The sequence below is a fragment of the Protomyces lactucae-debilis genome (genome assembly GCF_002105105.1).
Source record: "Protomyces lactucae-debilis strain 12-1054 chromosome Unknown BCR37scaffold_21, whole genome shotgun sequence".
Lineage (NCBI taxonomy): Eukaryota > Fungi > Ascomycota > Taphrinomycetes > Taphrinales > Protomycetaceae > Protomyces > Protomyces lactucae-debilis.
Genome location: NW_024468013.1, coordinates 36,494 through 62,816, shown reverse-complemented (window position 1 = coordinate 62,816; position 26,323 = coordinate 36,494). Strand labels below are relative to the sequence as shown.

General features: G+C 51.6%; 10 protein-coding genes across 10 annotated transcripts; 4 read left to right on the top strand and 6 right to left on the bottom strand.

Annotated features, from left to right (window-relative positions):
- Window positions 1-261: 261 nt before the first annotated feature.
- BCR37DRAFT_382974 (uncharacterized protein) lies at window positions 262-531 on the top strand (the record flags this gene model as incomplete). Its single annotated transcript, XM_040869980.1, has 1 exon — window positions 262-531. A coding segment is annotated over one exon (150 nt), but the record flags the coding sequence as incomplete, so codon positions are not given.
- An 818-nt stretch (window positions 532-1,349) lies between these two features.
- On the bottom strand, window positions 1,350-2,003 carry BCR37DRAFT_395074 (uncharacterized protein; the record flags this gene model as incomplete). The annotated part of the gene is made up of 1 exon (XM_040871572.1): window positions 1,350-2,003. The coding sequence occupies one exon, from the start codon at window positions 2,001-2,003 to the stop codon at window positions 1,350-1,352; it is 654 nt and encodes a 217-aa protein (XP_040722825.1).
- A 5,266-nt stretch (window positions 2,004-7,269) lies between these two features.
- BCR37DRAFT_395072 (uncharacterized protein) lies at window positions 7,270-8,031 on the top strand (the record flags this gene model as incomplete). Its single annotated transcript, XM_040871571.1, has 1 exon — window positions 7,270-8,031. The coding sequence occupies one exon, from the start codon at window positions 7,270-7,272 to the stop codon at window positions 8,029-8,031; it is 762 nt and encodes a 253-aa protein (XP_040722824.1).
- Window positions 8,032-8,108: 77 nt separating this feature from the next.
- Window positions 8,109-8,658, top strand: BCR37DRAFT_382970 (uncharacterized protein). The gene has a single exon (XM_040869979.1). It carries the CDS (start codon window positions 8,264-8,266, stop codon window positions 8,642-8,644), a length of 381 nt encoding a protein of 126 aa, XP_040722823.1. The 5' UTR covers window positions 8,109-8,263; the 3' UTR covers window positions 8,645-8,658.
- A 110-nt stretch (window positions 8,659-8,768) lies between these two features.
- Window positions 8,769-10,697, top strand: BCR37DRAFT_415342 (auxin efflux carrier; the record flags this gene model as incomplete). Its single annotated transcript, XM_040872278.1, has 1 exon — window positions 8,769-10,697. Exon 1 carries the CDS (start codon window positions 9,108-9,110, stop codon window positions 10,695-10,697), a length of 1,590 nt encoding a protein of 529 aa, XP_040722822.1. The 5' UTR covers window positions 8,769-9,107.
- Window positions 10,698-10,800: 103 nt separating this feature from the next.
- BCR37DRAFT_395069 (uncharacterized protein) lies at window positions 10,801-15,866 on the bottom strand (the record flags this gene model as incomplete). The annotated part of the gene is made up of 5 exons (XM_040871570.1): window positions 10,801-10,830; window positions 10,877-10,943; window positions 10,997-11,150; window positions 11,424-13,746; window positions 14,082-15,866. The coding sequence occupies 5 exons, from the start codon at window positions 15,864-15,866 to the stop codon at window positions 10,801-10,803; spliced, it is 4,359 nt and encodes a 1,452-aa protein (XP_040722821.1).
- Window positions 15,867-18,165: 2,299 nt separating this feature from the next.
- On the bottom strand, window positions 18,166-19,578 carry BCR37DRAFT_389247 (uncharacterized protein; the record flags this gene model as incomplete). The annotated part of the gene is made up of 1 exon (XM_040870713.1): window positions 18,166-19,578. The coding sequence occupies one exon, from the start codon at window positions 19,576-19,578 to the stop codon at window positions 18,166-18,168; it is 1,413 nt and encodes a 470-aa protein (XP_040722820.1).
- Window positions 19,579-20,061: 483 nt separating this feature from the next.
- BCR37DRAFT_400672 (pectin lyase fold/virulence factor) lies at window positions 20,062-21,927 on the bottom strand (the record flags this gene model as incomplete). Its single annotated transcript, XM_040871815.1, has 5 exons — window positions 20,062-20,445; window positions 20,491-20,554; window positions 20,593-20,704; window positions 20,745-20,966; window positions 21,008-21,927. The coding sequence occupies 5 exons, from the start codon at window positions 21,925-21,927 to the stop codon at window positions 20,180-20,182; spliced, it is 1,584 nt and encodes a 527-aa protein (XP_040722819.1). The 3' UTR covers window positions 20,062-20,179.
- Window positions 21,928-22,691: 764 nt separating this feature from the next.
- Window positions 22,692-25,356, bottom strand: BCR37DRAFT_155968 (fungal-specific transcription factor domain-containing protein). The gene has a single exon (XM_040866143.1). The coding sequence runs from the start codon at window positions 25,259-25,261 to the stop codon at window positions 22,820-22,822; it is 2,442 nt and encodes an 813-aa protein (XP_040722818.1). The 5' UTR covers window positions 25,262-25,356; the 3' UTR covers window positions 22,692-22,819.
- Window positions 25,357-25,451: 95 nt separating this feature from the next.
- Window positions 25,452-26,180, bottom strand: BCR37DRAFT_351137 (YjeF N-terminal domain-like protein; the record flags this gene model as incomplete). The annotated part of the gene is made up of 1 exon (XM_040868049.1): window positions 25,452-26,180. The coding sequence occupies one exon, from the start codon at window positions 26,178-26,180 to the stop codon at window positions 25,452-25,454; it is 729 nt and encodes a 242-aa protein (XP_040722817.1).
- Between the last annotated feature and the right edge of the window lie 143 nt (window positions 26,181-26,323).

Here is a 26,323-nt window from a genome sequence, read left to right as displayed (position 1 = left end):
AATATCTAGGTTGCTTGAGTCAGACGCCTTACCAGGTACGTGTTCACTAGCTCCTCGCATCACTCCGATGAGGAACAGAAAGAACGAGGAACGCTTCTTGTCCAGGCTGAGAAGGCTTGGGTTTCTTGCGCTATGGCGCCAATCGAGCGACATGGGAAGTCAGGTTGCGCACCTCGCGTACCAGTGTGCTGGGCGGCAGACCGTGATAAGCAGAGTCCCTCGCTACTGCTGGCACACTTACTAAGGCTCCATATACAAGTCAGCGATATTTACGCCAATCATTGCGACCCCAGGTAGAATTAAAACAGTGACCAATGCGATGGCGCAAGTAGGCATCAATGTGCTCTGATCAATCACTGCGCTCATCTCGCCATTGCTCTGATCACTGCACTCCTTGCGCCATTGTCTTGATCACCGTCCTCATCCTACCGGGCATTGCCATGTTCAGCATTAACATAGCTGATGCGTACATGGAGCCATAGTAAGTGTGCCAGCAGCAGCGAGGGACTCTGCTAACCACAGTCTGCCGCCCAGCACACTGGTACGCGAGGTGCGCAACCTGACTTCCTATGTCGCTCGATTGGCGCCATAGCGCAAGAAACCCAAGCTTTCTTAGCCTGGACAAGAAGCGTTCCTCGTTCTGTCTGATCCCCTTTTGCATGCCATGAACTGTGATGAAGCCCCCCACTATCTCTGACGCATCCTGATCGGCTGACTGTGCAGTTGGCGTAGAACCATTGTGGCATTCTTGTAGTTCGTCGCGGACCACCTGTGCCTTGTGCTTTGCTGCGCTTCGTTGTCTGATCAGGACTGCATACCCAGCGATCTGATTACTTTTAGTGGCACACCGGTTTCTTCATACCGTACGCCCAGTACTTTCGAGTCCAGGCAAGAGTCGGCCAGCACAATCATCGGAATCGTGATCAAGTGAGAGTACGAGCAGATGAAGGGAAAAGCATGCCTACGGGACACTAAAGGACGAGCTGTATTGAAGCGAGAAGAGCGGGACAGTCCACAGTGGAGTGTTGGAATCGCCACTGATTCTCGGTGCAAATGATCTCTTGAGACTTTTGGACAGACTGCAACCCATATGATTGAGAAAACCTTGTGATTGCTGTCAATATCGGCAATAGATCGCGTCCTCCTTCCTCGACTTGAACTCCACGAGAACAAGATCACGCAGCATGAGAATGGATCGACTTGAAAGAGCAGGAAGCAACCAGCCAAGTTGGAGCACCTGAAGATCGAAACAGCGGTCGGGAGCAGTATCAAGCTTGGCGTACTGAGATGGCGGCTGGTTCATGCTCGATCCCGTACCACGATTTAGACTCTTTTAGAGAAGCACAAGATCAAGCAAACTTTGTCGTAGCGATAGTAGCAACAACGGCATTCTCCTTCTGAGGCGACGGTTGCACTGCCTTTTCCTTCGCGATATGCCAGGTTTTTGCATGCCAGCGATATCCGCTGATGGAGTGCACCAGCAGCTTACTAGGTCTCCAGCGTTTACATTTACTGCCACTTCGATCGAGCAAACGATAAGCTTCTGGCATGGCATGGCCAGCTGCACCGCCAGCAGGTATAGGCGTTCCATGACCCGCTGCCGTTCCTGTTTTGCTACCAGAAGCACTGCCAATTCCAGACATCGCCTTGACATCACTCATACGAGGTCCTAATTTCGACTTCCCCTCACCAGCGGCATTTTGCTGATGCTGCAAAGGCTGTTGAGCGAGCTGCGCTTCCGTCAACCCAACCGTTTTCGGTTTTCGTTTCGGACCATTCTTCTTGCGTAGAAGTTGCCTTTTTGCCTGAGAAACAGATGCATCAGCAGCTACAGAGCCCATGGGACTAGACGGCGGTGGACTACTGCGAACAGAACTCGCTGCGTCATCACGAGCGCGCTTCTTGGGGACTGATACGGCAGAGGAAGCGACAATGACTTTGAGACGGTCGGAGGGGACTTGGAATTTGAGAAGCAGTGGTTGCTGATCAGCTTGAGCAGACATGGCAGCGATTGCAGAGAGAGCGGAAGACTTGAAAGCTAGCTAGGTTGTGTGGTGTCGTTGCTCTGGGCCCAAGATTGATTTTTGGACGCGACCGCATTTGGTTCTACAGAGTGGACGCGACCAAGCACCTTCAAAGCAAATTACCTGGTCCCAGCTTGCGGACGTCCTAGCTCGTCCGCTCGGATGCCATGTCCAGCATCATCAAGCTTGGTATAACAGGCATCAGATCCTTCGACCATGGCGATCAAAAAGTCATCACTTTTGGCACACCGCTCACGCTCATTGTCGGCACCAATGGAAGTGGCAAGACGGTACGCTTTCCATTTGCATGCTAATCGACTCTTAGCTAATGCTCAGACCATTATTGAGTCCCTCAAGTATGCGGCGACGGGCGAAATGCCAAGCAACACCAAGAATGCCGGCTGGATTCAAGATCCCGGTATGGTGGGTGCGCGTGAAGTGAACGCATGCGTCAAGATGTCCTTTTGGGATTGTGCCGGTGAGATGGAGGTGGCGACGCGCTATGTACAGGCTATTGCAAAGAAGAAGGCGGCAACACAGATGAAGACGCTGGAAGGTACATTGACGCTAAAACGCACGAATGGCGAAACAACAACCTTGTCCAATAAATGTGCAGAGATGAATACAGCTGTGCCTAAAGCACTTGGGGTCAGTAAAGTCATCTTGGAGTATGTCATCTTTTGCCACCAGGAAGACTCGACATGGCCGCTATCTGAGCCTGCGCTCTTGAAGAAGCGTTTCGATGAGATCTTCAACGCTCTCAAATATACAAAAGCATTGGATCAAATCAAGAGTGTACGCAAGGAACAGCTAGTACAGGTCAAGATTGACAAGGCGACACTCCAAGGCCTCAAAGTCGACATGGAACGCGCAGTGCGTGTTGAACAAGCCTCTGTGGAGCTCAGCGAAGAAATCTCACTGCTGTCGACCAGGACAGCACATTTGGATAAAAGTCTCGATACCCTCATCAAGGAGCAAGAAGCACTCTTCAACAGCGGTCAAGAGTTTGAGCGCATCTTGGCCAATCTCGAAAAGTTTCGTCATGAACGCATCGTCATGCAGGAAACACTCGATGACCTGGCTCGCAATGTGAAGGAATTCTCAGAGACGGATGATGAGTTGAAGGAGCTACTTGCCAACTATGATGAGCATGCGCGACGTGCTTCAAGCCGCATGAAGGATCTACAAAGCCAGCGTCTTCAGGCTGGTGAACAACTTGAAAGAGCGCGCGATCAACTCGACCTAGCTGTGCGTGAGGAAGGTCGTCGGAAGGCTGAAGCAGAGGCGTACGATCAACAAGTCATGAAACGCGAACACGTCATCAAGCAGACTGCACGGCAACATAATGTGCGTGGATTTGAATTTGATTTGGATGAAGAGCAAGTTGCCCTCTTTCGAAAGCAATTTGGACAGCTACTGCAAACGCAAGCAGCGAAATTAGATCGTCTGATTCGCGAGGACGCACAAGCAGAGGAGGTCTTAGCTGAAGAAGTGCAGGCACTCCTGACTCAGCGTACGGCATGTGAGCAGCAACGTGCTGCAGCCAGGACGCAAATGAGGCAGCAAGATGCAAAGCTTGCGCAAATGGAAGCACAACTGGAACGTGCAAACCAAAACGAGCTTGACGAAGAAACCCTCCAGACTGACTTGTTGCGTGCCGAAGAGGCCTATGAAAAAGCCGTCAAGGAATCTGAAGCTGGCGAATGGGATGTCAAAATTCGTCAAAAACGGCGAGAGCTCGAGGCTGCTGAAGATGACAAGGATAATGTCAACTCGGAATTGAGCCGTGGCAGCTTGCAAGCGGATGCGCGAGCAAAGCTGACCATCTTCCAAGGTGACAAGCAACGCAAGGAACAGGAACTTGCTGGACTTGGGCAGCTCCATGCAAAAACATTTGAGGAGATGACGGGACGGTCGTGGTCGATTGCTTCGCTGAGTGAGGATGTGGCTGCAGCCATTTCCGTGATGAACATCTCCCTCAAGGATAATGAAGTGATTCAGGCCGGAGCCCAACGAGGCTTGTCCACCAAGGAAGTGCAAGTGGCGACATTGAAGGATGCCGTCAAGAAGCAAAAAGAACTCTTGGAGAAGATGATGGAGCAGATGGAGGATAGTAGCCCAGAGGACAAGCTCCAAAACGGCGATCCAAATCTCAGTGTTGAAGAACGCGTTGCGGATGCCTACGCCTTCATCACATCGGCAGTATCGGAACTGGAAAAGAAGATTGCCAAAGCAGAGTCCATGATTCATTTGTTTGATGAAGCATTTGAAGTTTGCAAAAATGACAAGTGCTGCACACTATGTGAACGGGCATTCGAGAATCAAACGGAAATGGATGGTTTCGTGGAACGCTATGAACATCTCAAGGCGTCCCTGCCTGATCAAATTGCAGAGGATGAAGAGAACTTGGCGACTGCAAAGAAGGAATGGGCAGAGCCATTCCTGAAAGCGCATGAAAGTTGGACCAAGTTGCTGCCAGAGGTAAAGGAGTCTGAAGCCAAGCTACAGATTGCCCAGGGCGAGCTTCAGCAAGCTTTGGGAACAGCTGAAAAGACGTCTGCCGTGGTGAGTGATTTATCTCGAAAACTCAAGAAACTTGAAGCACTCAAGCAGGTCGCTGTGGATGTCAACAGGATGGAACGCGAGATGCGCGAATTGACGCGCAAGATTGATAATCTGCAGACAGAGTTGACGATGGCTGGCGCAGGGAGTGGTTTGGAGAATTTGCCTGAACGACTCGCTGCATTACAACAGACCATCAAGGACTTGAAGCGTGACGCCGATCGCCTTGCTAGTGACAAGGAGCAAGCGCGGACAACCTTGTCCAAGACTGAGATGCGTCGTCGCGAGCTCCAGCACCAACTCGCTGAAGTGCATGGACGATTGCGCGAGCAAAAGCAACTTCAAGTACGCGTGACTGAAGCTCAGGAAGCTGCTGCGCAATACAAGCAAGAAATCACAAAGGCAGACGAATCGTTGAAGGCTCTTGAACCTGTTTTGGCGGAGAAACGTGTGGCGTTGGCGCAGTTGAAGGAAAATGCTGCCGAGCGACAATCAGAGGTACGACGCGAGACGAGTCGCTTGACTGTCTCACACAATACATTGCAGTCTGTGCAAGATGATATGGATGCCTATCTTGCCAAAGGTGGTCCAGCGGCGCTCAAGCAAGCCATGGAAAAGACCAAGGAGATACGAAGCGGGATTACAACCATTGAAGAAGGTCTTGCCGCTGTTACGCAAAAGATTGGAGATGCTGAGAGGCAGCAGGCAGACCAAGCATCTGCGCAGCGCAATATGAATGACAACTTGCGTCTTCGCAGGATGCGACAGGATGTGCTGCACCTGACACAACAGGTGGAAGATCTCGAATCTAAAAATGCAGAGCGTGATCGAGAAAAGTACCGTCAAGAGGCGAAACGCTATAAGGATCGCTTTTCGCGCTTGCAGCTGGAAAAGTCGAGTTTGCTCGGTGAGTTGCGTGCCAAGGATGATGAGCTCAAGAAATTGCAAAGGCAGCTTGCGACTGAATACAAGGATGCCGCTGAAGTACATCGCAGGCATTTCATCAAGGTGGCGACCATGGAAAAAGCGAATGAGGATCTGGAGAAGTATGGCAAGGCATTGGATTCTGCCATTATGCGCTACCACGCCATCAAGATGGCTGAAATCAATCGCACCATTCAGGATTTGTGGCAAACAACGTATGTGGGTACGGATGTGGATCGCATCTACATTGAGTCTGAAGGTGAGCCTTCAGCAGCAAATCGCACGTACAAGTACAATGTGCGCATGGTCAAGGGGGATGCGGAATTTGAAATGCGTGGTCGATGCAGTGCTGGCCAAAAGATGCTTGCCTGCATCATCATTCGGTTGGCACTCGCAGAGTGTTTTGGTATCAGCTGTGGTGTGCTGACATTGGATGAACCCACCACGAACCTCGACAGCGAGAACATCAAGAGTCTGGCGAAGGCGTTGCACAATTTGGTGCAGCAACGACGTCGTCAGGCCAACTTTCAGTTGATTGTCATTACGCACGACGAGACATTCTTGAAGGAGATGGGTGTGAGTGCGTTCACGGAGCACTACTGGCGTGTCTACCGAGATGGTCGCCAGACGAGTCAGATTGAGAAGAAGCGAGCCACTGCGTTGTAGATGCTTTAGCAGTTTGATGTGAATTTATGGATATCTTCTGCCATGAATATTTGAGGGAGGATTAAGACTTTTCCATGGAAGTCTCAGCTGATCTGAGACATGTCAGAGCGGTCATCGAGGCTGGCCAGCTACTTATATTTAGGAGGGAAGATGCTAGCTAGCTGAGCCTGAGATTCAATAGAGCAGAGAATATCTAGACCTCTAGCTACGATCAAATGGCATGAGAAGGGAAGTACAGTCCATGTCCTGTGTCCGTTTCGCGTATTTCGCCGTTGAAATTGCAATCTCGCATCACAGCACGGCAACGGCTGCATGCACCATCAAGATCAGGACAGTGCTGCGAGACTGGTACCAGTATCCTAGCAGTCTGGCGAGGAAGGGACTGCGATCTGTAGTCTTGTCAACAGACTTGATATGCCTTGCTATGCCTGGGCCTCATGCTATGCAGATGCTGCGACCAGGGTATCAATAAACACAGACGATGGCAGCCATATGACCATGCGGGTGAGTGATGTAATGGACTACTTCCTGTGATCGATGTATAGACGTAGTATATATGGGCCAGATGCAGCAAGAGACAGCTCCCTCGGCCAAGACCTCCAGAGCCGTGTCCCTGCCGCTCCAGCTCGTCAATCTTGCTCACTGCTCCATCGCCAGCCACGGAGCCAACCCAACCAACTTGAAGCAGCCGCCAACCTCGTCCCTCTCCCATATCCACGAAGGCCCTCGAGTAGAGAGCATCAGGCTGAAGGCTATACAGTGCAGCATCACCCCCTGACCAAGAGCGCATCACCCAACGGAGCAAGAGCCTGTTTGGAGCGCATACTCGTCGGACGTCATCCCGGCGACCAGCTGGAGCAGGGGCATCCACCACCACAAGAAGGCCTCAACCCCCCTCTCAACGCCTTGGCACTTGGCCACCGTCCCTGTTTCTGTCGCGCTCATCAAACAGCGCCAGAGTGTCGCACTGTCTCACCGTCTCATCTCTACACCTACTAGACAAGACAAAGCACAAGCTCAAGAGCATCGACCGTTGCCTGAAAGTGACGAGTCAATACAAACAAGAGACCAGGTACACGGAGACACAGCGAGGATGTCAACGATGATGCACCTCGACTATCCGCGCTCACCCGTGATCCACACACACCAAGAAGAACCAGCAGACACCCACCTTTTTGAAGCGCCCTCACCCCTCCTCACAGCCAGCGGCTCTTCCCGTCCACGCTCTAGCACACTGCATTCTGCTACCAGCTCACAAACACCCCTCCGACGCGTCACTTCAGCAGCACTCCGACGCGTCTCTCGAGAATATAGTATTCGTGGTTCCGATGATCTCCCACAACATGCGAGTTTCGATCGTGATGGCAAATATGTACCGCCACCACCCCTTGCACCGATTCCTGCACCACGAAGCAGTTTAGATGCCTCGTCAAAACGCAGTAGCGGGCATGGCAGCGGATTAGATCGTTTGAAACGGCGACGTGGCGGTGGTGATGCTTCTTTGAAAGCAGCACAGCGTGCTTGGCAACAAACCCCAGAGACGCGTGGGAAGGATGGATTACTATCGACGTATGGGCATGCGAGTGCCATGCATGCTGCTTCCTTATCCTCTGCCACGATGCAACCCCCTGCGAATGCAGCAGCGGCTGCTGGTGTTCAGTTGGAGATGGTGCGTGGATCGGGTTATGCGCGTTATCCAACCACAAAGTCTTCAGCGCCCAAGACACTCAGAGTGGAGGGACAGCGTGTCAAGGGCTTCAAAGCTGTTTGGCGAGACTTCATCCTCGGTCTGCGTCTCAAGTTTTACCGCTTCAAAAAGTCACTTGGCTTGGGACCCTCTGCGGTGTCTGGCTGATCACAATTGATGAGAAAAGAATGTCTGTGTTGTTGGTGTTTATGCTTTGGCTTGCGCGTCTGTCTGTCTGTCTTTATCTCTTGTCTGCTTAGGCTCTCCTGTACTTTCTCTGTATCTTTCTCTTCTTTTCATCTTTGTGACTGTTTACTTTCTCTCTTCACATGCGACGAGCCAGAGGTCTACTTCTTCAACTACTTTGATCTCTAGCGTCGCATCGGCAGCAGGGCCTGCTATGGCTACAGCCGGCAACGGTACCTCTAGACCAGGCGACGCCAATACTGCTAAAAGCGCATCCCCAACGAAACCCACGACAGCAACAGCCTCAATGGCGCAAGACCTTCTCTCACCGCTAGAGAAGAAGGCCAATCACATCCAAAGCGAGCAAAAGAGACGACAAGCGATTCGTGCTGGCTTTGATCAGTTGTGTGTACTGGTACCGAGTTTGGAGCCATCGCAGAGTAAGAGTGAAGCGTTGGTGTTGGGCAAAGTGAGTGAGTATATTCAAGCGTTGGAGAGCGAGAATGAGGCACTTGAGAATAGTATTCGAGGAAGAGGGGGACGAGTCCCTGTGCAGGCGGTAGAGATTGGTCAGGCATCAGAGGTAGATGGCTGAGGATGCGCTATTGAGTGATGGAAGAACCTTGCAGCATGGACAGATGCTGCTTATTGGAGAATGAGCCACGGACTCCGGACAGATGCACTACAGTCTCTACAATATGGACACTACCTTTGCTGCTGTACACGGCAAGCATGCTTTCACCAAGATACGCATATGTCAATCGCAACCGACATGCAAGCGTATGTCGCATTCTTTCGTTGGGCTTCGACGCCAGTTCAAAGTGCAGTCGACCTTGTGTACTCATGCGACGGCCCTGACTCCGTGAGCTGCCTCTTTCTCCATACCAAGAAGATCCCATAGACAAAGTAGGCAAGTGCCGCTGTCTCCATCTGATCTCTCAAAAGATATCGATCCAGCTCGACATCCAGCGACACAACGAGCCATGTTTGCGGCAAGGCCAGTACGCACATAGGCTCTGGGTACTTGATCTTCTCATGCACTGTATAGTACTACAACCATGTCAGTCAACCTTGGCGCAATCATCTGGACCGCTGTCCGGGCACTCCTCAAATTCGTGCTCACAGCCGCCGCTGGTACCATTCTCGCTCGCAAAGGCCTACTAGACTCTCAGGGTTCACGGGCACTTTCACAAGCAGTCATCAATGTATTCCTGCCATGCCTCATCTTCAGCAAGATTGTCGTTGGTATTGACAATTCAATGGGTAAAGAAATTGGCATCTTGGTACTCACGGCCATCTTGTATATGGCAATCGGCATGGTCTTTGGCTACATCACACGTCTCGTCACTCAGTGTCCGCGCGGTTGGGAAAACGGCATCTTGGCTGCTGGCTGTTTTAGCAATTGGGGAGATTTGCCACTCGTGATGCTTGGTACCATTACACAATCGGCGCCCTTCTCGGGGCAAGCGGCACTTGACAAGTCCTTTGCCTACATCACCATCTTCATCTTTATGCAGACGATTGTGTTTTTTAATCTGGGTACGGCAATGGTACAACGAGATTTCAAGTTTCCCATTCCTGATGAAGAGAGGGCGTCTCATGCGAGAAGCAGGCTCGCTGAGAACAAGAGCAAGATCAGTAGCATGCTGCAGAGTATCCAGGAACGAGCATCTCTATGGAAGACTAAAATGGAGAACACATCACCCACGCAGAATGTGCCTCTGGAGACGATCAGCACAGTCACAGCTACTATCCCACCAGTAGAAAGACTTACAGGCGCTCGACCAATGAGCCCTCTACAGCCTGGTGCAGCACTAGGCTTTGTTCGCAGCGGGAGTACCGAATCTTTACGTCTCAAGCCAGTTACGTCTGGCTTGCTCGATCACGGCGACATGCACGCACTGTTTGACCCGCAAGAGATCACAAGGCTTCCATCAGCCAGGAGTAAAAGCAAGTCTGGTACAGCAGAACCAGAGAAACGTCCGTCGTCTTCGGCAGCATCGTCGACGGCTGCCTCTGATGAACGGACTGGCTGGCAACGCAATAAACATGTCGCCCTGGTGATCCTCAAACGCTTCTTGTCGCCGCCCTCTGCAGCGACGCTGCTGGCCTTCCCCATCGCCATGCTGACACCCCTCAAACAACTCTTTACCCACTTATCAGCGGCTGATCCAACAACGACGCTTCAAGTGAGCATGCCTGATGGACCAGATGGACAACCGCCATTGGCCTTTATCACCGATACCACCAACTTTATCGGAGGCGCAACGGTCCCTTGTTCGCTGTTGATTCTCGGGTATGCACTCTCTCGACTTCGTATCAAACGCGGTGAACCCATCCCTGCCGTCCGCAGCGCCATCGTCCTTGGCCTTTTGAAATTGGTGGTGAGTCCGATTATTGGGATTGCATGGATGCAGTTCCTCTCGGGTAAGCTCATGGCCCCTTCAGATCTAGTACTGAGGTTGGTATTGGTTTTGCCGGCTGCAACGCCGACAGCGACATCACTCATGTATGTCACGCAGATTTTTGCAACAGAGGGCAGAGAATTAGAGACGCAGAGTCTTGGTGTGGTATTGCTCGTTCAGTATGCGCTACTGGGATTCACGCTCACAATCACGGTGGTGTATACGCTCAATCTCATCAGCTAAATGCATCGAGCATGTCATGCTTCGCGTCTACGTTCATTTTTGGCATTCAAGCGTAGAGCAGCGTTCAGTTTTGGTTATAGCATTGCATAGAGTAATGACGAATCTATGCGCTGAATTTGGAGATGATCTTGGCCTAGGACATGGTTAGCATTGAGTGTTGATATGCCTAGGATGCATACAATGATGTGAAGAGCAAAGACAGAGCCGACAAACGCAACAGACAGTACCATCACGACCAAAGGATCCCTGAAACCAACGTTAGCATCTCCGCACAAGCTTGGCATGGTTGCAAAACATACACTTTCAAGCCAGGAGCATCATCTGTGTACAGACGCAGCTGCGTCGCGTTACTACCGCCAGCACCAGCTGCTCGTGTACCCGCAGGTCGCATCGCCGCTTCCTTGGCAGACTGGTCTTTTGCTGCGCGTCGTCGAATCAAGGAACGCACACCGCCTGGTGGTGCGGGTGAGGTTGGACGTGATGTATCGCTCTACACGCGCATTTTGTCAGTACAGATTGTTCCTCAATGGTAGGAAAGTATAGATGATACCATGATGACTGGAGCAGGAGGAAGCAATGTAAGCGTCTAGCTACTGGCTTCTGGACACGCCAGCGTCTTGTCAGTCGTCTCGTGTGCATTCAGGCGGCAGGGTTAGACTAATGGTAAATAGAACAGTCACAAGTAGAAGATGCCAGAGTAGCTGATATAAGGCTAGATAGGTAGACCGCCAATGAATGCAGCCATATGCGGATCAGCAGCAGCAGGAGGCGCACCAGGTGGGCCATTACCGCCGCCGCCGTGTTGTGCTGCTGCCTGCTGATCGAGGCGCCGGTTGTTCCAGTTTGTACGAACATAGACGGCCCCTGCCACGAACAGGCAGATGGACAGGATGAGCAGCGACTCGTACAAGTCTTCGCCGCTCGAGGGGAAGTCTTCATCCAGGAAATCCTCTTCCGGATACGCTTCGTCCGTGGGGAGATCCCATTGTGAGCGCCAAAAGTGTTTGAAGCCCGTCCAGATGGCCTTGAAGCTGAATGCAACGGGAGCATCTTCGTCCTTCTTGATGGACCGAACACTACCACCAGTCACGGTATTCCACGCAGATCGCAAACGCAACATGAAAAGCGACAAGGTCACCGCCAAATTTGCACGTTTGTCCAACTCGAGACACGCATCATAGTATCGCTTCGCCATGTGAAAGTCTTGCTCCACACCCACACCATTCTCATAGCTCCAGCCTAGATTCCAGAGTGCTAGTGGTATCGCGCGAGAATCTGCAGCCGCCTGCCAGAGCGTCACTGCTTCTTCTGGAGATGCAGATGTGCCATAGCCTTCCAAGTGATAGTCGGCAGCTTTGACCAGTGCTTCCCAATTATTTTGTGAAGCAGAACGCGTGTAGTATAGCAAGGCCAGTTCATCCGCCAAGCTAGGCTGTTCTTCTGCTTCCTTCTCCTGCAGCGCATTCACTGGATCCGGTGGTGCTGTGCCGATTCTTTGACGTAGCAGCTTGATTTGTTGGCCAACAGTGCGTTTGAAGCTGTCCTTCAAGGAGAAGGAGTGACGGTGCTGATCAAGCAGATACGCAACATTAACTTGACCCTTCTCATAGCCTGACTCTGCCGCAATCATCATGGCAATAATGGCATCCTCCGTCCGCCCTTCCTGGTAGGCTTTGTTGCCAAATGGGATCGTTGAATGTAGGCTCTCGGCACATTCTGCAACCATCTTGTAGTACTGTGTTGCCATCTGACAGCTACGTTCCCGTCCAATGCCTTGCTCATACATTTGGGCTAGAAAGTAGAACGCCTCGATCTTGCCACCCTTTGCAGCACTCTCCAAAAGCCGAACTGCGAAAGTGATATCTGGATCTTCAATCAGAATTTTACCCAGTACGAGCTGAGACATGTGATGTTCTGCATCAGAGGCTGCTTGCAAAAATGAGATGGCCTTTTCCCGGTCTTTTGGGATGGTTCCAAGGCCTTGCAGATGCATGAGGGCAAGGCCATACTGGCAGCCAGTATCGCCAAGGACTAATCCACGCTGGAACCAGATGCGAGCCTTTTCAAAGTCTTGCTCAGTTCCCTCGCCTCGCAGGTAAGCTTGGCCAATCCAAGCGGCCGTCTCGGCATGATATCGCATCGCTTTGACGTTTTTGACAGTCTTGCCGTCTTTGGTCCAATAGGTCCGTGCAACACGTCGGAACCAGTAAAGCGCCTTGACATGGTCCACCTCAACAGTACGCGATCCGTCTCTGTGTAGCTTGGCCAGATTGAAGGCTGCCTGTGCATCATTCTTTTCCGCCAAGTAGGTGAAGTAGTCAATCACGTCGTCAATATCTTTTGCATGAACAGACACAGACAACTTGTGGTGTTGACTCATTCGTGCACCGTATAGGCCGCCAAGCTCTTCAGCAAAAGCGTACGCTTTCCGACGAAAGTAAAGTCCGCCAGGGGGGCCTTGCCTGATCCAATTTATCGCTTGATCTGCCGCTGTAGCATAGTAGTCGCATGCAATGGTACAGTTCGGGGCTGTTCCAATTCCATGCCAGTAGCGATAACCCAGTGTCATTGAACTGCGAATGCTGCCTTGCTCTGCCGCCATAGCATGATGCAGGAGTGCAAGACCCTGGTCACGCTCAACACCACCAATCCCTGTCGCATACAAGAAGCCAAGCTGTTCATGTGCTGTTTCATTGCCGTTCAATTCGGCTAGTTGCCGGTAGTAGTGAAGCGCCTTGTGGTAGTCGCGCGGGTATGTGTAGTTGCCATGGAAGTTGAGCTCCGCAAGCAGCATAAGAGCTTCAGTGTCGATCTCAGAGGCTGCCTTGGACGCGTCTGTAGCCGCCGTCAACTGTGCCGTGACGTGCGCAAAGGGATCATGTGCTTGAGCAGGTTCTGCCAAGTCTGTCGAGGTAGGACGTGACAGGCCGATGAGGAACTCCACCAGCGACCGTGACCTTGACGGTGTCGTCACCTGTCGCGCTTGTTCTATACTCCGCAGCTCGTCCAGTACAGCATACGCGACACTGGATGAGTGCGGTCTTGCCTCCTCATGGTGTTCTGCGTACACATCATGCGGCAGATGGCCTTTCTCATTTGCGGCATCGACTGCTACTGCTGCAGCGATAATGAGACTAAGGCAGCTCCACCGCATCGGAGAGCATGCACAGACAAGCTGGTGTGGTGGGATGATCGATGTGTGTGCTGTCACTTTCAAAAGTCGCGCGCATCTGAAATCTGCAACCTTCAGGGCCGGGTATAGACTGAACTGACTACTATTGCTGTTACATGCTTCCTATTATGTCTACTCTATCACAGCTGCCGGATATAAGTCTCAGCTGATGAGGTGGTACTTCTCCCATTCTGTCTGTCTCGCAGGGATACCACTGAATGCGCTTTGAGCGCTTGTTTCGCAATGGCCCATCTCTTCTCAGAGGCAATCGCCTTCATCATTCGCCTCGCCCAGGCCTGTTCTTCCCGGTCACACAGCGCAATACTCGCTGCATAGAGTGGCCATGTAATTTGCAGACTGGTGGTGGTCAATCCTGCTGACAGGTAGTCGGCCACTTTGATGATTTTCCTGGCCAAGTCTTGTGCTTCAGGTGGCAAATCCGTTGGGTCATCCAGCACATACTTGGCGCGTATCCGAAACGCCTGCAGCATAAATGCACAATAGAAGCAGATCTGCTGTGCCTCGAGTGGACCGTCAAAGATCGTGATCATCTTGTACGGGGACAATGGCAACGTACTCGGTGCCTCCCTGCCATCATACACGGGCGGTAGCAGCATGCGCCATTGCTTTAGCTGCTCAACCACAGTCTCCACCTCGATGGAGACCTGGCATTTAGCAGGAGGTGTGAGTTGTCCACTTTTGTAAAGCTTGTGAGCTCTTGCCTGGCATGAGCCGACCTTGGAGCCAAGCATGTACAACACAGAGGCGTAATCCGGTGGAGCCGATGTTGCAAGTGCATCAGGACTGACGGGTGGGCACTGCGGGCCAAGCAGCTCTGCAAAGTGGAAACGTGTCGCTGGGTTTGCGCTAGGAATGGTCCAGGTCTCCTCAGCAAATAGAGTTTCCTCGTATTCCAATATCGCTCGAACAGTCTCGAACCCTCGCAAAGTGACATACATCATCTTACCAAGACCAGACGACGTGGCTCTCGGCCCACGCAAGCGGATCAGTTGCTGGGCACCTTTTGTATGAGCACACCAACTCTTGTGATCGTCCTTGTCGAGCATCTCGTAGAAGCCCATAATGACAGTTGCCATCAATGTTGTATCCTTCATTGCTTCCTGTGGGTTGTAGAGCGCTGCTTGTAGTTGTTGGACAGCCACTGCATAGTGAGACATGGCACTGTCCTTTGCTCTTCTATCAATGCCATTCTTGAACATGTACATGGCAGAGAGCGCCAAAACAGAATGGTATAGCGGTGCTGATGTGTTGAGCACAGAAGGCAGCATATTTCGCCACAGGTCGGAATAGCTGTGGAGCCAGACCGAAGTGATGAAGCGGCGAAAGAAGAAAGTCTCTAATCGAATGAAACTGCTGGGTAGGGCTTGAGCATTCCATATGAGGTCAATGGGCTGTGCATCATGTACCACGTCCATCGAGGACTGAGGATCAATCTGCGACACATGTGTATCAGAGTGTGTTCCATGCGCACCTGGGAACATAGAGAACAGTTGGCTTTCTGGCGTAGTCCCCTGAGTCGTGACTCCACCATGGGTCGAATTCGAATGGTTTGTTGGTGCTATATCAGGCTTCTTCTCAGCTCGCTGTTTGTGTCGCGTTACAAGGCGTTGCCTGTCTAGCTGAGGATTCGCTAGCTCTTCTGGTGTGCGGTAACCAAGACATTCTCGTTCGGTACGCTGGCAATTTCTGCAATAGGGAAGTTGCTCATCACACTTGATTTTGCGCATTCGACACGTCCCACAGCCTGTGCTACGATGGCGTGTCGCTCGTGGTTTCTTCCGCTCTTCTGTTGAGAGGTTGGAAGTCCTTGGCGTCTTGGCTTTAGGCGAAACGGATGACTTGTTTGACTTGCTGCCCGGTGACGTGCCTGCCGTCGAAATGAGCTGCAAGTCTGGACCATCTGTGGCCATCGTGTTTGGCCGTACCAGCTGTGAGAAGAAGCTTTGCAGCTGGTTGTTGTAGTAGGCATCTGTCATCACTTATATACAAATCCAGGGACAGATGTGTAGCATGAAGAACGCCAGGCAAGATTGAACTATTTGCTCAGACTGTTTGTTGAAGAGCCGCAAGTCGTTCAGGCTGAAAACAGAGAAGAAAGGGCCGGAAGCAAATAGAGACGGACTTTGTCGAGCTGTACTGTAGCCGTACGGAGTTGTAGAATGACCGGACTCCGATCTGATTGCTCGTAGGGGGTGACTTAGAGTAGCAGACTTTCCTTAATGGCAGGTGAGCTAGACTTGCCAAGCTTTTTCGAGGACCCCTGTCACAAACCGACTACTGGAGCTTTTGCGGATCGTTTGAGGGCGCAACAGTAATGCGAAAACACACGCACAAGCAGATTGCGTCGTCGATAGGATATCGTGTCTGGCGCGGCGCCTTTCGCTCGATGGAAGCGCAAAACAAGACGCAAGTATTCGATGAGCAACTCTTCGTTGGTCTCCTGTTTCAGGTTACCGATACGACCGGATAAATGCCTTCCTTCCCTCCTGACTCTGCTGCGATCTACGGCACTCGTTCAAGGACCGGTTGCTTTGACAACAAGCAGATGTAGTAGACGAAGGTGTTGACGTGTCAGTCTTTTGTCAAGACAGCAGAGCGGGCGCAGGTGCGTGCCTTTAAGTGATCTGGATGCGTAGCTAGAGCGCGGCGTGGCCGTGTCTTGGGAAGGTGAGACCTTTTATTCCTCACTATAAGCGCACGGCTAGCGACTCGTTGTCTTGCGTCTTTCAAGACGCAAAGATGCACAGCTAGTTGGCCTGCAAGATAGAACGGCTACTGTGCCGCTACACGACTCAGCTCAGCCTAAGCTGTAGATGGACCGGACAAGCTCGGAGCCAGGCAAGGCATCAGACGGACGTCCCATGCTTATGGCAGCTTATCACTGGCCTTGGCCTTGCGGTTGCCCTTTTCGAATTCGTACAAAGGCAGCAAAAGTTGGGCTAATGCGCAGCGCTGCGGGCCTGCGGCTGTCTTGAACTTCCGGGCTATGGACCGGGACCCCATGGGCCAATGGCCATGATCCGAAGGGAGCTTATAAGCCCTCCGTAGACTGTAGTCCGGACTCCGTAGGCTGTACTTGCCCTAAACTTGAAGGGCCAATGAAGGCTGAAGGCTTGAAGCGTAAATTAGCTGCGTAACTACTAACTGGGCAGTCTGGGCGACGTGCTCCGACGGTGCTCCGACCGTGCTCGTTCGGAAGTGAAAGTTATTCTCTGCAGCAGGCCGCTGCGGCCTCAAATAGTACCGATGTCAAGACTTACGATTGACAATCTGACAGGCTCTCGAGGTAGAGCCAAGTTCGATTGACTCTGCAGACTGCATGTCGTCGCCAGAATTGGACACTGGACAGACAGTTGGCTGATTGTGTCTATGAGCAGGCAGCAGCAAGGCTTCAGTCTGCCATGAGTCCATGACTGCTGCTGTAAGCAAGTGCAAGGAAGCTTTACGATTTCCAGCTTCCGGAGGGACCGTGCGGCTTTGTACCAAGAAATGGCTTTGATAGCGAGACGCAGCATATATGCATATGTGCCCTATACGACTATAGTGCATGCACTTGGAAAGCAAGCGATGGTCTGATCCGGACAGCTGCACTGCGCCTGCGCATCCAACAAAAGTGAAGATGACATCGGCTGCCAAGGATAGTCCCGCAGTCATTAGTAACACAAGACACACTGACATCCGTACCGTGCTTTCGCTTACTAGTGCTGAATTGAGTTGTGCAGAGCAAGAGCACGATCATCTCCACACTTCATGCCTGTGCGCAGGAATACGAATATGCCGATGCTTCTAAACATCTGTGCGTAGTCTTACCTGCCACAATCTAGCAAATCTACAATGGAAAGACCTTTGCAGCTGATATCTGGACAGTCCTTCTCCGGGCTGCTTGTCTGATGCACTGATCTGAACAGCTTTAAGTTGAAGTGTCTTCACTTGAGTCGAACGATACTATTCCTGCAAGAGTCGATGATTTTGATGCGGGAGCCAGCGAGACGGATACGTAGATACTTGTAGGAACCCACTCCACCAGATGCAGGTCATCAGATACGAGACGGCAAAGCATCTCTACATTCACAATTATTGAGCTGTGGTGTCGAGGTCTAGGCTGCTGCCTCGGAAGATGAGCTAAGCAGTTGCAAGTATACAGCGCTAGATGAGATGGACGTGCTTACCTATAATCGTATGATAGTGATGAACCAAGGAACCAGGCCTGCAGCTAGAAAGAATAACGAAATACAACAGTGCAGCATTGTGACATTTCAAAAAGGAACAAGCGCATCAATAGCCTTGAGGTGCATTATGCTCAGTACGCGCAGCTGGACAATCTTTGTGGGCAAGCAAGATGGTCTTGAGGTTGACGATTTCCTCCCTGAGACTCGTCACCTGCGACGTCAATTGATCATTCTCTTGACCGAAAAACTCCACTTTGGCCTGCAAGTTTTGCAACCACTGCTTCTTGCGCTGACGACACTTGAGCGCCGCTTGTCGATTGCGTTCGAGGAAATTCCGCCGCTTCTCCTCGTCTGTTTCATTCTTGTTGCCACTCGACAACATACCGGGGCCATCTTCACCCATTTGCTCCATCTCCTCTTGTGCATGCATCTCATCTGATTCATTGCCACTATCGGAGACTTTTTGCTGGGCTTTAGAACCACGCGCTCGTTTTGTTTTTGGCTCCTTGCCAGCATCCTCTGTGTAGGAAGCCTTGCGTCTTGGGTTCTTTTTGCCGCGACCTGTACTACTGCCACCTGCAGCAGTATCCGTTGTTTGTGACTCTGATGCAGCGGCACGCGCGAGTTCCTCAGGAGAGAGACTGCGATAATCGCCACTATAGCCACGACCATGACTGGCACCCGCTTGTTTAGCTTGATTGGCAGTAGCGCGACGCACGAGATCTTCAGCATGACTGCCATGTTGTTGTTGTGAATGCTGAGAGAGAAGGAAGAGTCCATTGGCAGCAGTTTCTGCATCAGGACCTGTATGACCGTGCTCGCCACGCTGCAAGTTACTCATCGAGACACTGCTGTTGAGGTTGGATGGGCCATGTGGACGAGGCGCATAGAGGTTGTTGCTGTCCTGCGTTCCTTGTCCAGCATTCTGCATAAAGGCACCACCTGGACCACCCAAAAAGCTCGGTGCGGAACCACCAGGTGTGAGTCCTGAACCACCATTCATCAAGCCAAAAAGAGCAGCAGTGTTGGGACTGGCCATCGGGAAATTACCATTACTGGGTGCAGCTGCTTCGCCGCGTGGTGTCAAGCCTGTTCGGATGCTCGATTCATTGGGTGTGAGGCCTGTCCGCATAGATCCATCATACCCTGCAAGACCAGATGGACCAAGCAGCATGGCTGGTGAAAGGGGACCGGATCGTAGTGACCCAAATGGAGACCATCCGCCATTCATCTGGCCCATGGAACCAGCTTGACCTGCGGGCGCTGGACTCGTGAGTGCTGCTACACTCGGTAACATACCGCCATCGTTACCACCAGACTGTACACCGCCCGTACCGCTAAAGGATCTCTCAAATGGGTTTGGCTCAGAGTCATGGTGCCTCGGTGCCGTACGATTGCTCTTGCCAGATTCATTAGAGGGTTCCTTGGCGACGGCTGGGGCTGCTGTAATTGTGGACTCTGCTTGCTCGACCTTGGCTGCGGTGGCTGCTTTATTCTTTAACGACGCTTTCACTGGCATGATTTGTGGAGGCGTGTATTGCGTTGTCGTTGTGTCGCTTTTTTATTACCTTGACTAGCTTGTCAGGCCGTTTTATTGATGTCGCTGCTCAGCAGGCGATTCAAGGCAGGGAACAAGCGCTTAGGAGCTGACTATGCCGCAGTGTATTGTCGTTGAGAGCGACAAAAGCGGGAAGCACAGAGGGGGCGTGACGCTGCGCAAGTGAAATGAGAAGGCAGGCGAGGATTGTTGCTATGTGGAAGAAGGAGTCGCTGTCGCTTGGGCCTTGAATGTTGCCCCTGGCCTTGACTGTGCCTGTGATCCTGGCCCTTACAGAGTAGCTGGTCACTGGTGTGTGTGCCGAGTGTGTGTGTGTGCGGTGACGTAGCTGAAGGGAGAATGCAGAAATGGGAAAAAAGGGAAAAGATGCGGATGGGGTTAGGCATGTGGGGTTAGGGAAACAGTATTGCTCTGCTGAGTTGACTGCGCAGGAATTACACCGTGAGATAAATACCCAAATGTGTCATCTGAATATCCCCTGAGACTCAATCTACGAAAGGGAGTATAGAAGTAGCACTAGTGCTGGCATAGTCTCTTGCTAGAGGCAGACTGACGCTCACACTCAATGAGAAGCGGGAGACTTGTGCGTAAACGTTTGGCTGTTATCGTTTGGAATACCCTTGTTCATCTTGCCTGGGGAATCGTACTTGGTGATATTCTGTGGTCCACCTACCGTCAATCCGGTACCGGTTGGATCAAAGTTGACGAACAGAGAACCATACTGCGTCTTATCGCCGCTCACAATGGAGACGTCATCGAATAAAAGCTTCTTGCAGCCGCCCTTCGAGTGGCCAGCAGAGCAAAGAATGTCCACCAAGGTCGTTAGGTCTGCAGTAGTTAGCGTCCATTCAAACACTATAACCTTCAACTTACAGGCCGGTTCACGGTTGCTGACGCTTCCTCGAATATTTTTGAAACGAATGTTCTCAAACACAACCTACTGTCAGCTTGATTCACTCAATGTCATTCACAAACCCCAGTATCAGGCAAGCCATCTGGCACGGGAAAGTTCGTGTAGTCCTGCGTCAGAGAAATACCAGAGGTATTGGCCATGTAGAAGCGAATGTTTTCATACAACACATTTTTCCTGTGTGGTTAGCATTGACGCATGAGCTGCATCATCGTACACAAGACCCGTCTCCCACTTGTCTGCCTTGATTCGCATCGCTCGTTCAGGTCCGACCATTTCGATATCACGAAACACAACATTCTCCGCAAGATCATTCTGACCAACGCCACCAATGGCCAGAGCATGACCATAATAAGTGGTAAGACATTGAAACACCGCTTTAGTGGTTCGACGCAAAGCAATCAAGTCGTCACCACTCTGAATAAATGACTTTTGTAGGCTGTTTGGTTAGCTGCATGTCCAAAAAAAACAGAGTCTCACGTGAAGTTGTTGGCAGCTATCTGGTACCCATCAGCATTGCGATCATTCGATGGGTAGGGTGTAGCGGCAATGACATTACAGTCTTCCATCAGAATATTATCGCCATTGATGTGGAAGAAGGGGGCATTGTCTTGGATAATGGTGATGCCATTGACGTACAAGCCATTTGCCTCAGAGATGTCAAAGGCACGCGAAGACGCAGAATTGTGCTTGCCGTTGAAGGACTTTTCACCTTGCATGTAAATCAAGCAATGATCTCCAGCAATGGTGGAGTTGAGTCCGTGGACATACTCAATCATGGCTTGCTCCTCCTTGATGGGAGAGTCAGGAAACCCAACAATCGTGCCGCGGCAACCAAAGAAGGAGTTGGGAGGCATCTTGAAACGCATCGTTGTTGCGCTATCAAAGGCAAAGTTCTCCAAAATCACACAAGCATGCTTGAGGATTGACTTGCCAGCATCAGGGACATACTTGTGGTAGTCGGCCACAGATCGAATCTTGATGCAGTTCTTTTCCTCATTTTTAGGAAATGGAACGGATTCAGCAGGTGTACAGCGAGGAACAGCATGGCGAGGAGGTTTGTACCACTTGTGGTCACATGCCACCGTCTTGGTAGAATCGAAGGAGCTGTACCCATAGTTCAGACCTGTTTTGGGAACAGGGATTTCATGACCCGTCAATGGTTTGACTGGGTGGGTGATGACGGGTGGCTGCGTCTTGGTGCAACTGGTACCAGCTGGTGCATACTCAATGTGCAGACCTTGAACAAAGTCTTCCGGGTCGAACTTGGCCGACTTTTCCTTTCCATGACGACCATGGTGATGGGACTTTTCAGTTTCTTGTGAATCGGAAGTCTTTGCATGGGCGGGCGAGAAGAGTGCAAGTGCAAGAGTAGTACTCGCAAGATTTCCAAAGAGCATCTTGCAATACCTACCGAAAGTTGTTCTTGTCTTGCAGTCACAGAAGACAGACATGTCCTATTTGTACGCGCGATATCATGCCCCGGCCCCTTCATCTTGATCTCTTTGGCGCTCTTTGTTTGTTCAGTCAGGCACCCTTTCAGTGAGCTAAGCAGTCTTCCTCCACATGTCTCATTTCTTTTGGCCATCTTCGCATGCAATCGCTCGCCCACGCGCTCTGGCAAAGTCTCTGTGGTTGGTGTTTTGATGACTCCTGAGCTTGTCACTTGCAGTAAAAGAACTCATTCGCGTGCGCATGACCAAATTGCCATGCAGAGCATGTCAATGTTTGGCCACTGAGATGAGATGAACTTCAAAGCTCATCTGCAGGTCTCGTGCAGGAGAGCCTCGCAGCACAACATACAAAGGATGACCGGCATAATGTCTTCATGACTCTGACTTGATCACAACTCCTGGCCAAGGTCATCGCCATGCCTGTGAATGTACATGACAGCTGATGTTGTCTTCTCTGTCTTGAAAGGCTTTCCCTGTTATACGAATGAACGACAGGGTCTCTGCCGCTAGTATTGCAATCTTAAACACGCTCAGGAGCTGGACATATTTAAAATTGCTTATTTGCTGGTCTTCTCAAGGTATAATCAGCTTGCGTGTACAATGAACTCTAAAGACACAGTAGATAGGCCCAGCAATAGCATACTCTTAGGCATTTTGGGGTTGGAACTGTATCTCGTGAGAGGATGTGTCGTTGAAGGAGCAGAACTTGATCAGATGACCGACGCAAAACAGGGGCTTCTGCGTACGGCTGGTAGTGGCCCTCGTTCTGTGCAGTGCACAACGGCGAAAGCCAAAGTCAAATATAAGGATGAAGTGCTTGATAGTATGTGAGCAATAGCTATGAAAAGGCCACGCTCAAGTCATTAAATTCATTTGTCGTTGGAAGCATTTCTCTGTCTCCAGAGTCCAATAGGCTCATGAGAAAATCAGAAGAATCGCCACTCATGCCAGGGAAGGGATTGAGGAAAGACAAGTCATGGCTGTTGGCCAAGTATTGCTGCATGGCATTGAGTTGTTGCGCTTGACTCAGATGATGTTGGATGTCGGGCGGGACTGTTGCTGGATGAAACTGTACGCTGTGGGAATTGTCATGGAGTGGTGCAGCCAAAGGAGCCGTAGCCCCAAGATAGACTGGTTGCGCTTGCTGTTCGACCGCCACCTGCAATGTAGTATCGGCAGGAAGAACACTCTTCTCGCTGTTGATTTGCTGATGCTTCGTCCTGATTGCTTGGTTGCACATGTAACGCAGGAACTCGACATCCCTTAGATTCCGCTTCAAACCTGTTGACTTGTAGCTAAACTCCTTGAGTGTCTGTAACGCAACTCTGACATCGGCCTTACAGGACGCTGCAGAGAACTTTGGCTCAGAACCGAAACTGAGCACACAGGTGAAGATGATACACACAGTCGTCAGCAAGAACTGCTTGGCCGGATACCACAGAATCTCAATCAAATCAGACGATCGCTTGACTTGTGCAATTGTGTGGATAATTTCACTTGAAAGACTCATAGCAAGCTCGGCCATGCGAAATGCAAAGGAGCCGGGAAGAGGCGTACTGCCAGTTCCTTCAGCAACATCCTGTACAAAAGGTCGTAGCAAGAGTAATCGCACATGAGCGCCGCGAAGGTGCAGAAATAACTGTTGCTTGGCGAGCCATCCTGGGATGGAGGAGAGATTCTCTTGACTGAAGCGCAGGAAAGAGGGCAGGCTGAAGCGCCATTGTTCGAGTATGGTATCCAGGTTGCGGGCAGTTTCTTCAGTGGGCGGCCAAGTGGCTTGTACGCCGCAAACCTTTTCGTAGACGTCTCCAAGAATACTTGAGAAGCGAACAAACTCAATCAAGTACGGAATCTTGGAATGCTCCAAGCGTATCGGGACATTGAGTTGTTCGGGAAACGGAAGCTCATCGTCCAAGGGCGTCGGATAATCGACGTCAAGGTCGCTGTCTTGTATGGCAGGCGGTCTTCCCAGCGAGACGGACGTACGCCGATCAAGCAAGTAGAGACACCAGAATGCCCTTCGTCTCAGCTCGATGTACAGTCGAGGATGACCTGCTTCTCGCCGACGAAGATGCAACCCAAGCTCGAAAGCACCACGGGATGCAACGCCCGTCAGCTTATAGGACAAGTCTTCATTTTCGACATTGAAGTAGTATAAGGTCAAAAAGCAGAGCACTTGTATCTGTTCCAAGTCTGTTGGCGCTTCCCACTGATTCCTCAGCATCAATCGAGCAGAGGTGATCCACTTGTCCGCTTCCGCTGACGGGTCCAGGGCAGTTCGTTCACCAAAGCCAGGCTTCTCGCGCATCAAAACAGCTGCTGCGCCCATACCAGCGTACAGGAGGCCAATTTCCATATCGGTATACGCATCGCTTTGAGCAGTTTCCATAGAGAAGCGACCATCTGCAGTCCAAAGCGGGGCGTAACGCGCATAGAATGTAGGCGCATGCAACATTGGATACATGCTCATCAAATCGTCAAACATCAGTGCAAGAATGGGGTAGGAGACATCACTCGTAGGCAACTGGGCCAAGCCGCGCCGATTCACGCGCTGGTCAGGGACTGGCTTCGGATCCGGCGATATTTTGCTGGCGTAGAGCTCTGCTTCTGTGCGAGATGATGCAGGTGCCAGGGAGCAGAGTTTGTCCTTGAGCGTATGCAATGTGCCTGCCGTTGAAGAGTTGCCATAGTAGACTGTCTCTGCGGCGCGTCTTTCAGAGCTGCGGGCACCGGAATCGTCGCCACTGCGGTTGGATTGTCGCTCTGTACTGGCGTACAACGCAGGCCGCTGCAGCTGATCGAAGGGCCGTTTAAGTCGAGCACTCATCTGGACTGAGGCGGACTGTGGGCCAGCGCTGGCAGACTGGTCACCCGGTCGGCTCAAAGCATTGAGCCGCAAGACACTCTCTTCCAACCACTGAACTCTGTCAGCGAGCGTAGCCGTTGCATTTGGTCTGACTTGAGGCGGTTGTGGATGAGACGTGACGGGCGACATGGCATCAACTTTGAGGTGCGGTAAGGGCGCAGCTTGTTTGACTGGCGTTTGGCTCTCCTTGTTTGGCTGAGCGGGAACATTACTGACGGCGCGAGACCTGGCTCCGCCTCTTGCCTTACCGGCGACGTAGACGCAATCTTCCTTCACAGCAACACAGTGCTCACAGGGGTCCTTCCCATCGCATTTAATTTTGCGTCGCTGGCAATGTTGGCAGGCGCGTTTTGAGTACTTGGACCGCTTCCTGGTGGAGCTTGCCCCTGGACTGTCATCGGCAGAGCTTGGCATGCCCGCAGGCTCTGTGGCCGCCTACTGCTACTGGCGGGGCCTGTGCACAAGCTTGACTTCTTGAGGGGCCTGGTGGGTCGTGGCAGATCAATTTGAATGCGCCGGTGGTTGCGCACGTTGGCCCCCATCAGATGTCACCGCAAAGGGTCGTTACAGGCTATATAGAATAGAGTGGAGGAGACGTTGCACATCAGAGTTTCGGAAGCTCAACGACATGGTCAGTGCCTGGATAGGCAGGCAGGCCATATGCTGCTTGCAACTCGGGCCCCAGGAAACGTCCACCCAGAAATTGGCGACCCTGGAAATGAGCAGCAAGTCGCTTTGGTGCACTCAGGGAGATGAGAGCTGCCGGACAAAAGTCCCTGCCTGGTCCTGATGAAGGACGACCGTCGTCAATATGCCACGAAGACGGAGCATCGACGCTGAGGACCGGAACACTACGAGGCAGTTGCGAAAGGTCCTGAATGATGGCATCAAAAGGAGAGCGCACCTCGCCAGAAAAGGAGAACCCAAAGATTGCATCAACAATGAGATCATACTGCCTAAGAGGCTGCGGAGATTGATTGCTGCTGTTGCTCACCGGGATTTTCAAGTAATTGAGCTGCTTGACGAGCCCTTCATAGATGCCCTTCTTGGGCTTTGGGTACCAAATCTGCACATCATGAGAGAGCTGCTGCAGATGGCGTGCTGCAACTAGACCATCACCGCCATTGTTGCCGGGCCCACAGATGATGAGCACTCTGTTCTGTGCATTGGCAGCAGCTGGCTTGCCCTTCTCGCGCTCTTGTAGCATCTTGTGAGCGGCCTGAGCAACAGACAATCCCGCAAGTTCCATGAGCTGTGCAAGCTCGAATCCTGTCTCTGGGCTCATAAGTAAATCATCCAGCGCAGCGGCATCTTTGGCGCTCAAGTACTGCATGATAGATTTGGTATGGATGCTAGCGCTGATTGATTGAGCAGGACGAGCAGTGGGGAAGCAAGTCCAGACACACGCTCGCGATCGGAGCAGCGACAGGAGAAGCACACTGATACAGAATAGCAGAGTGCTTGTAAGTATGGTTC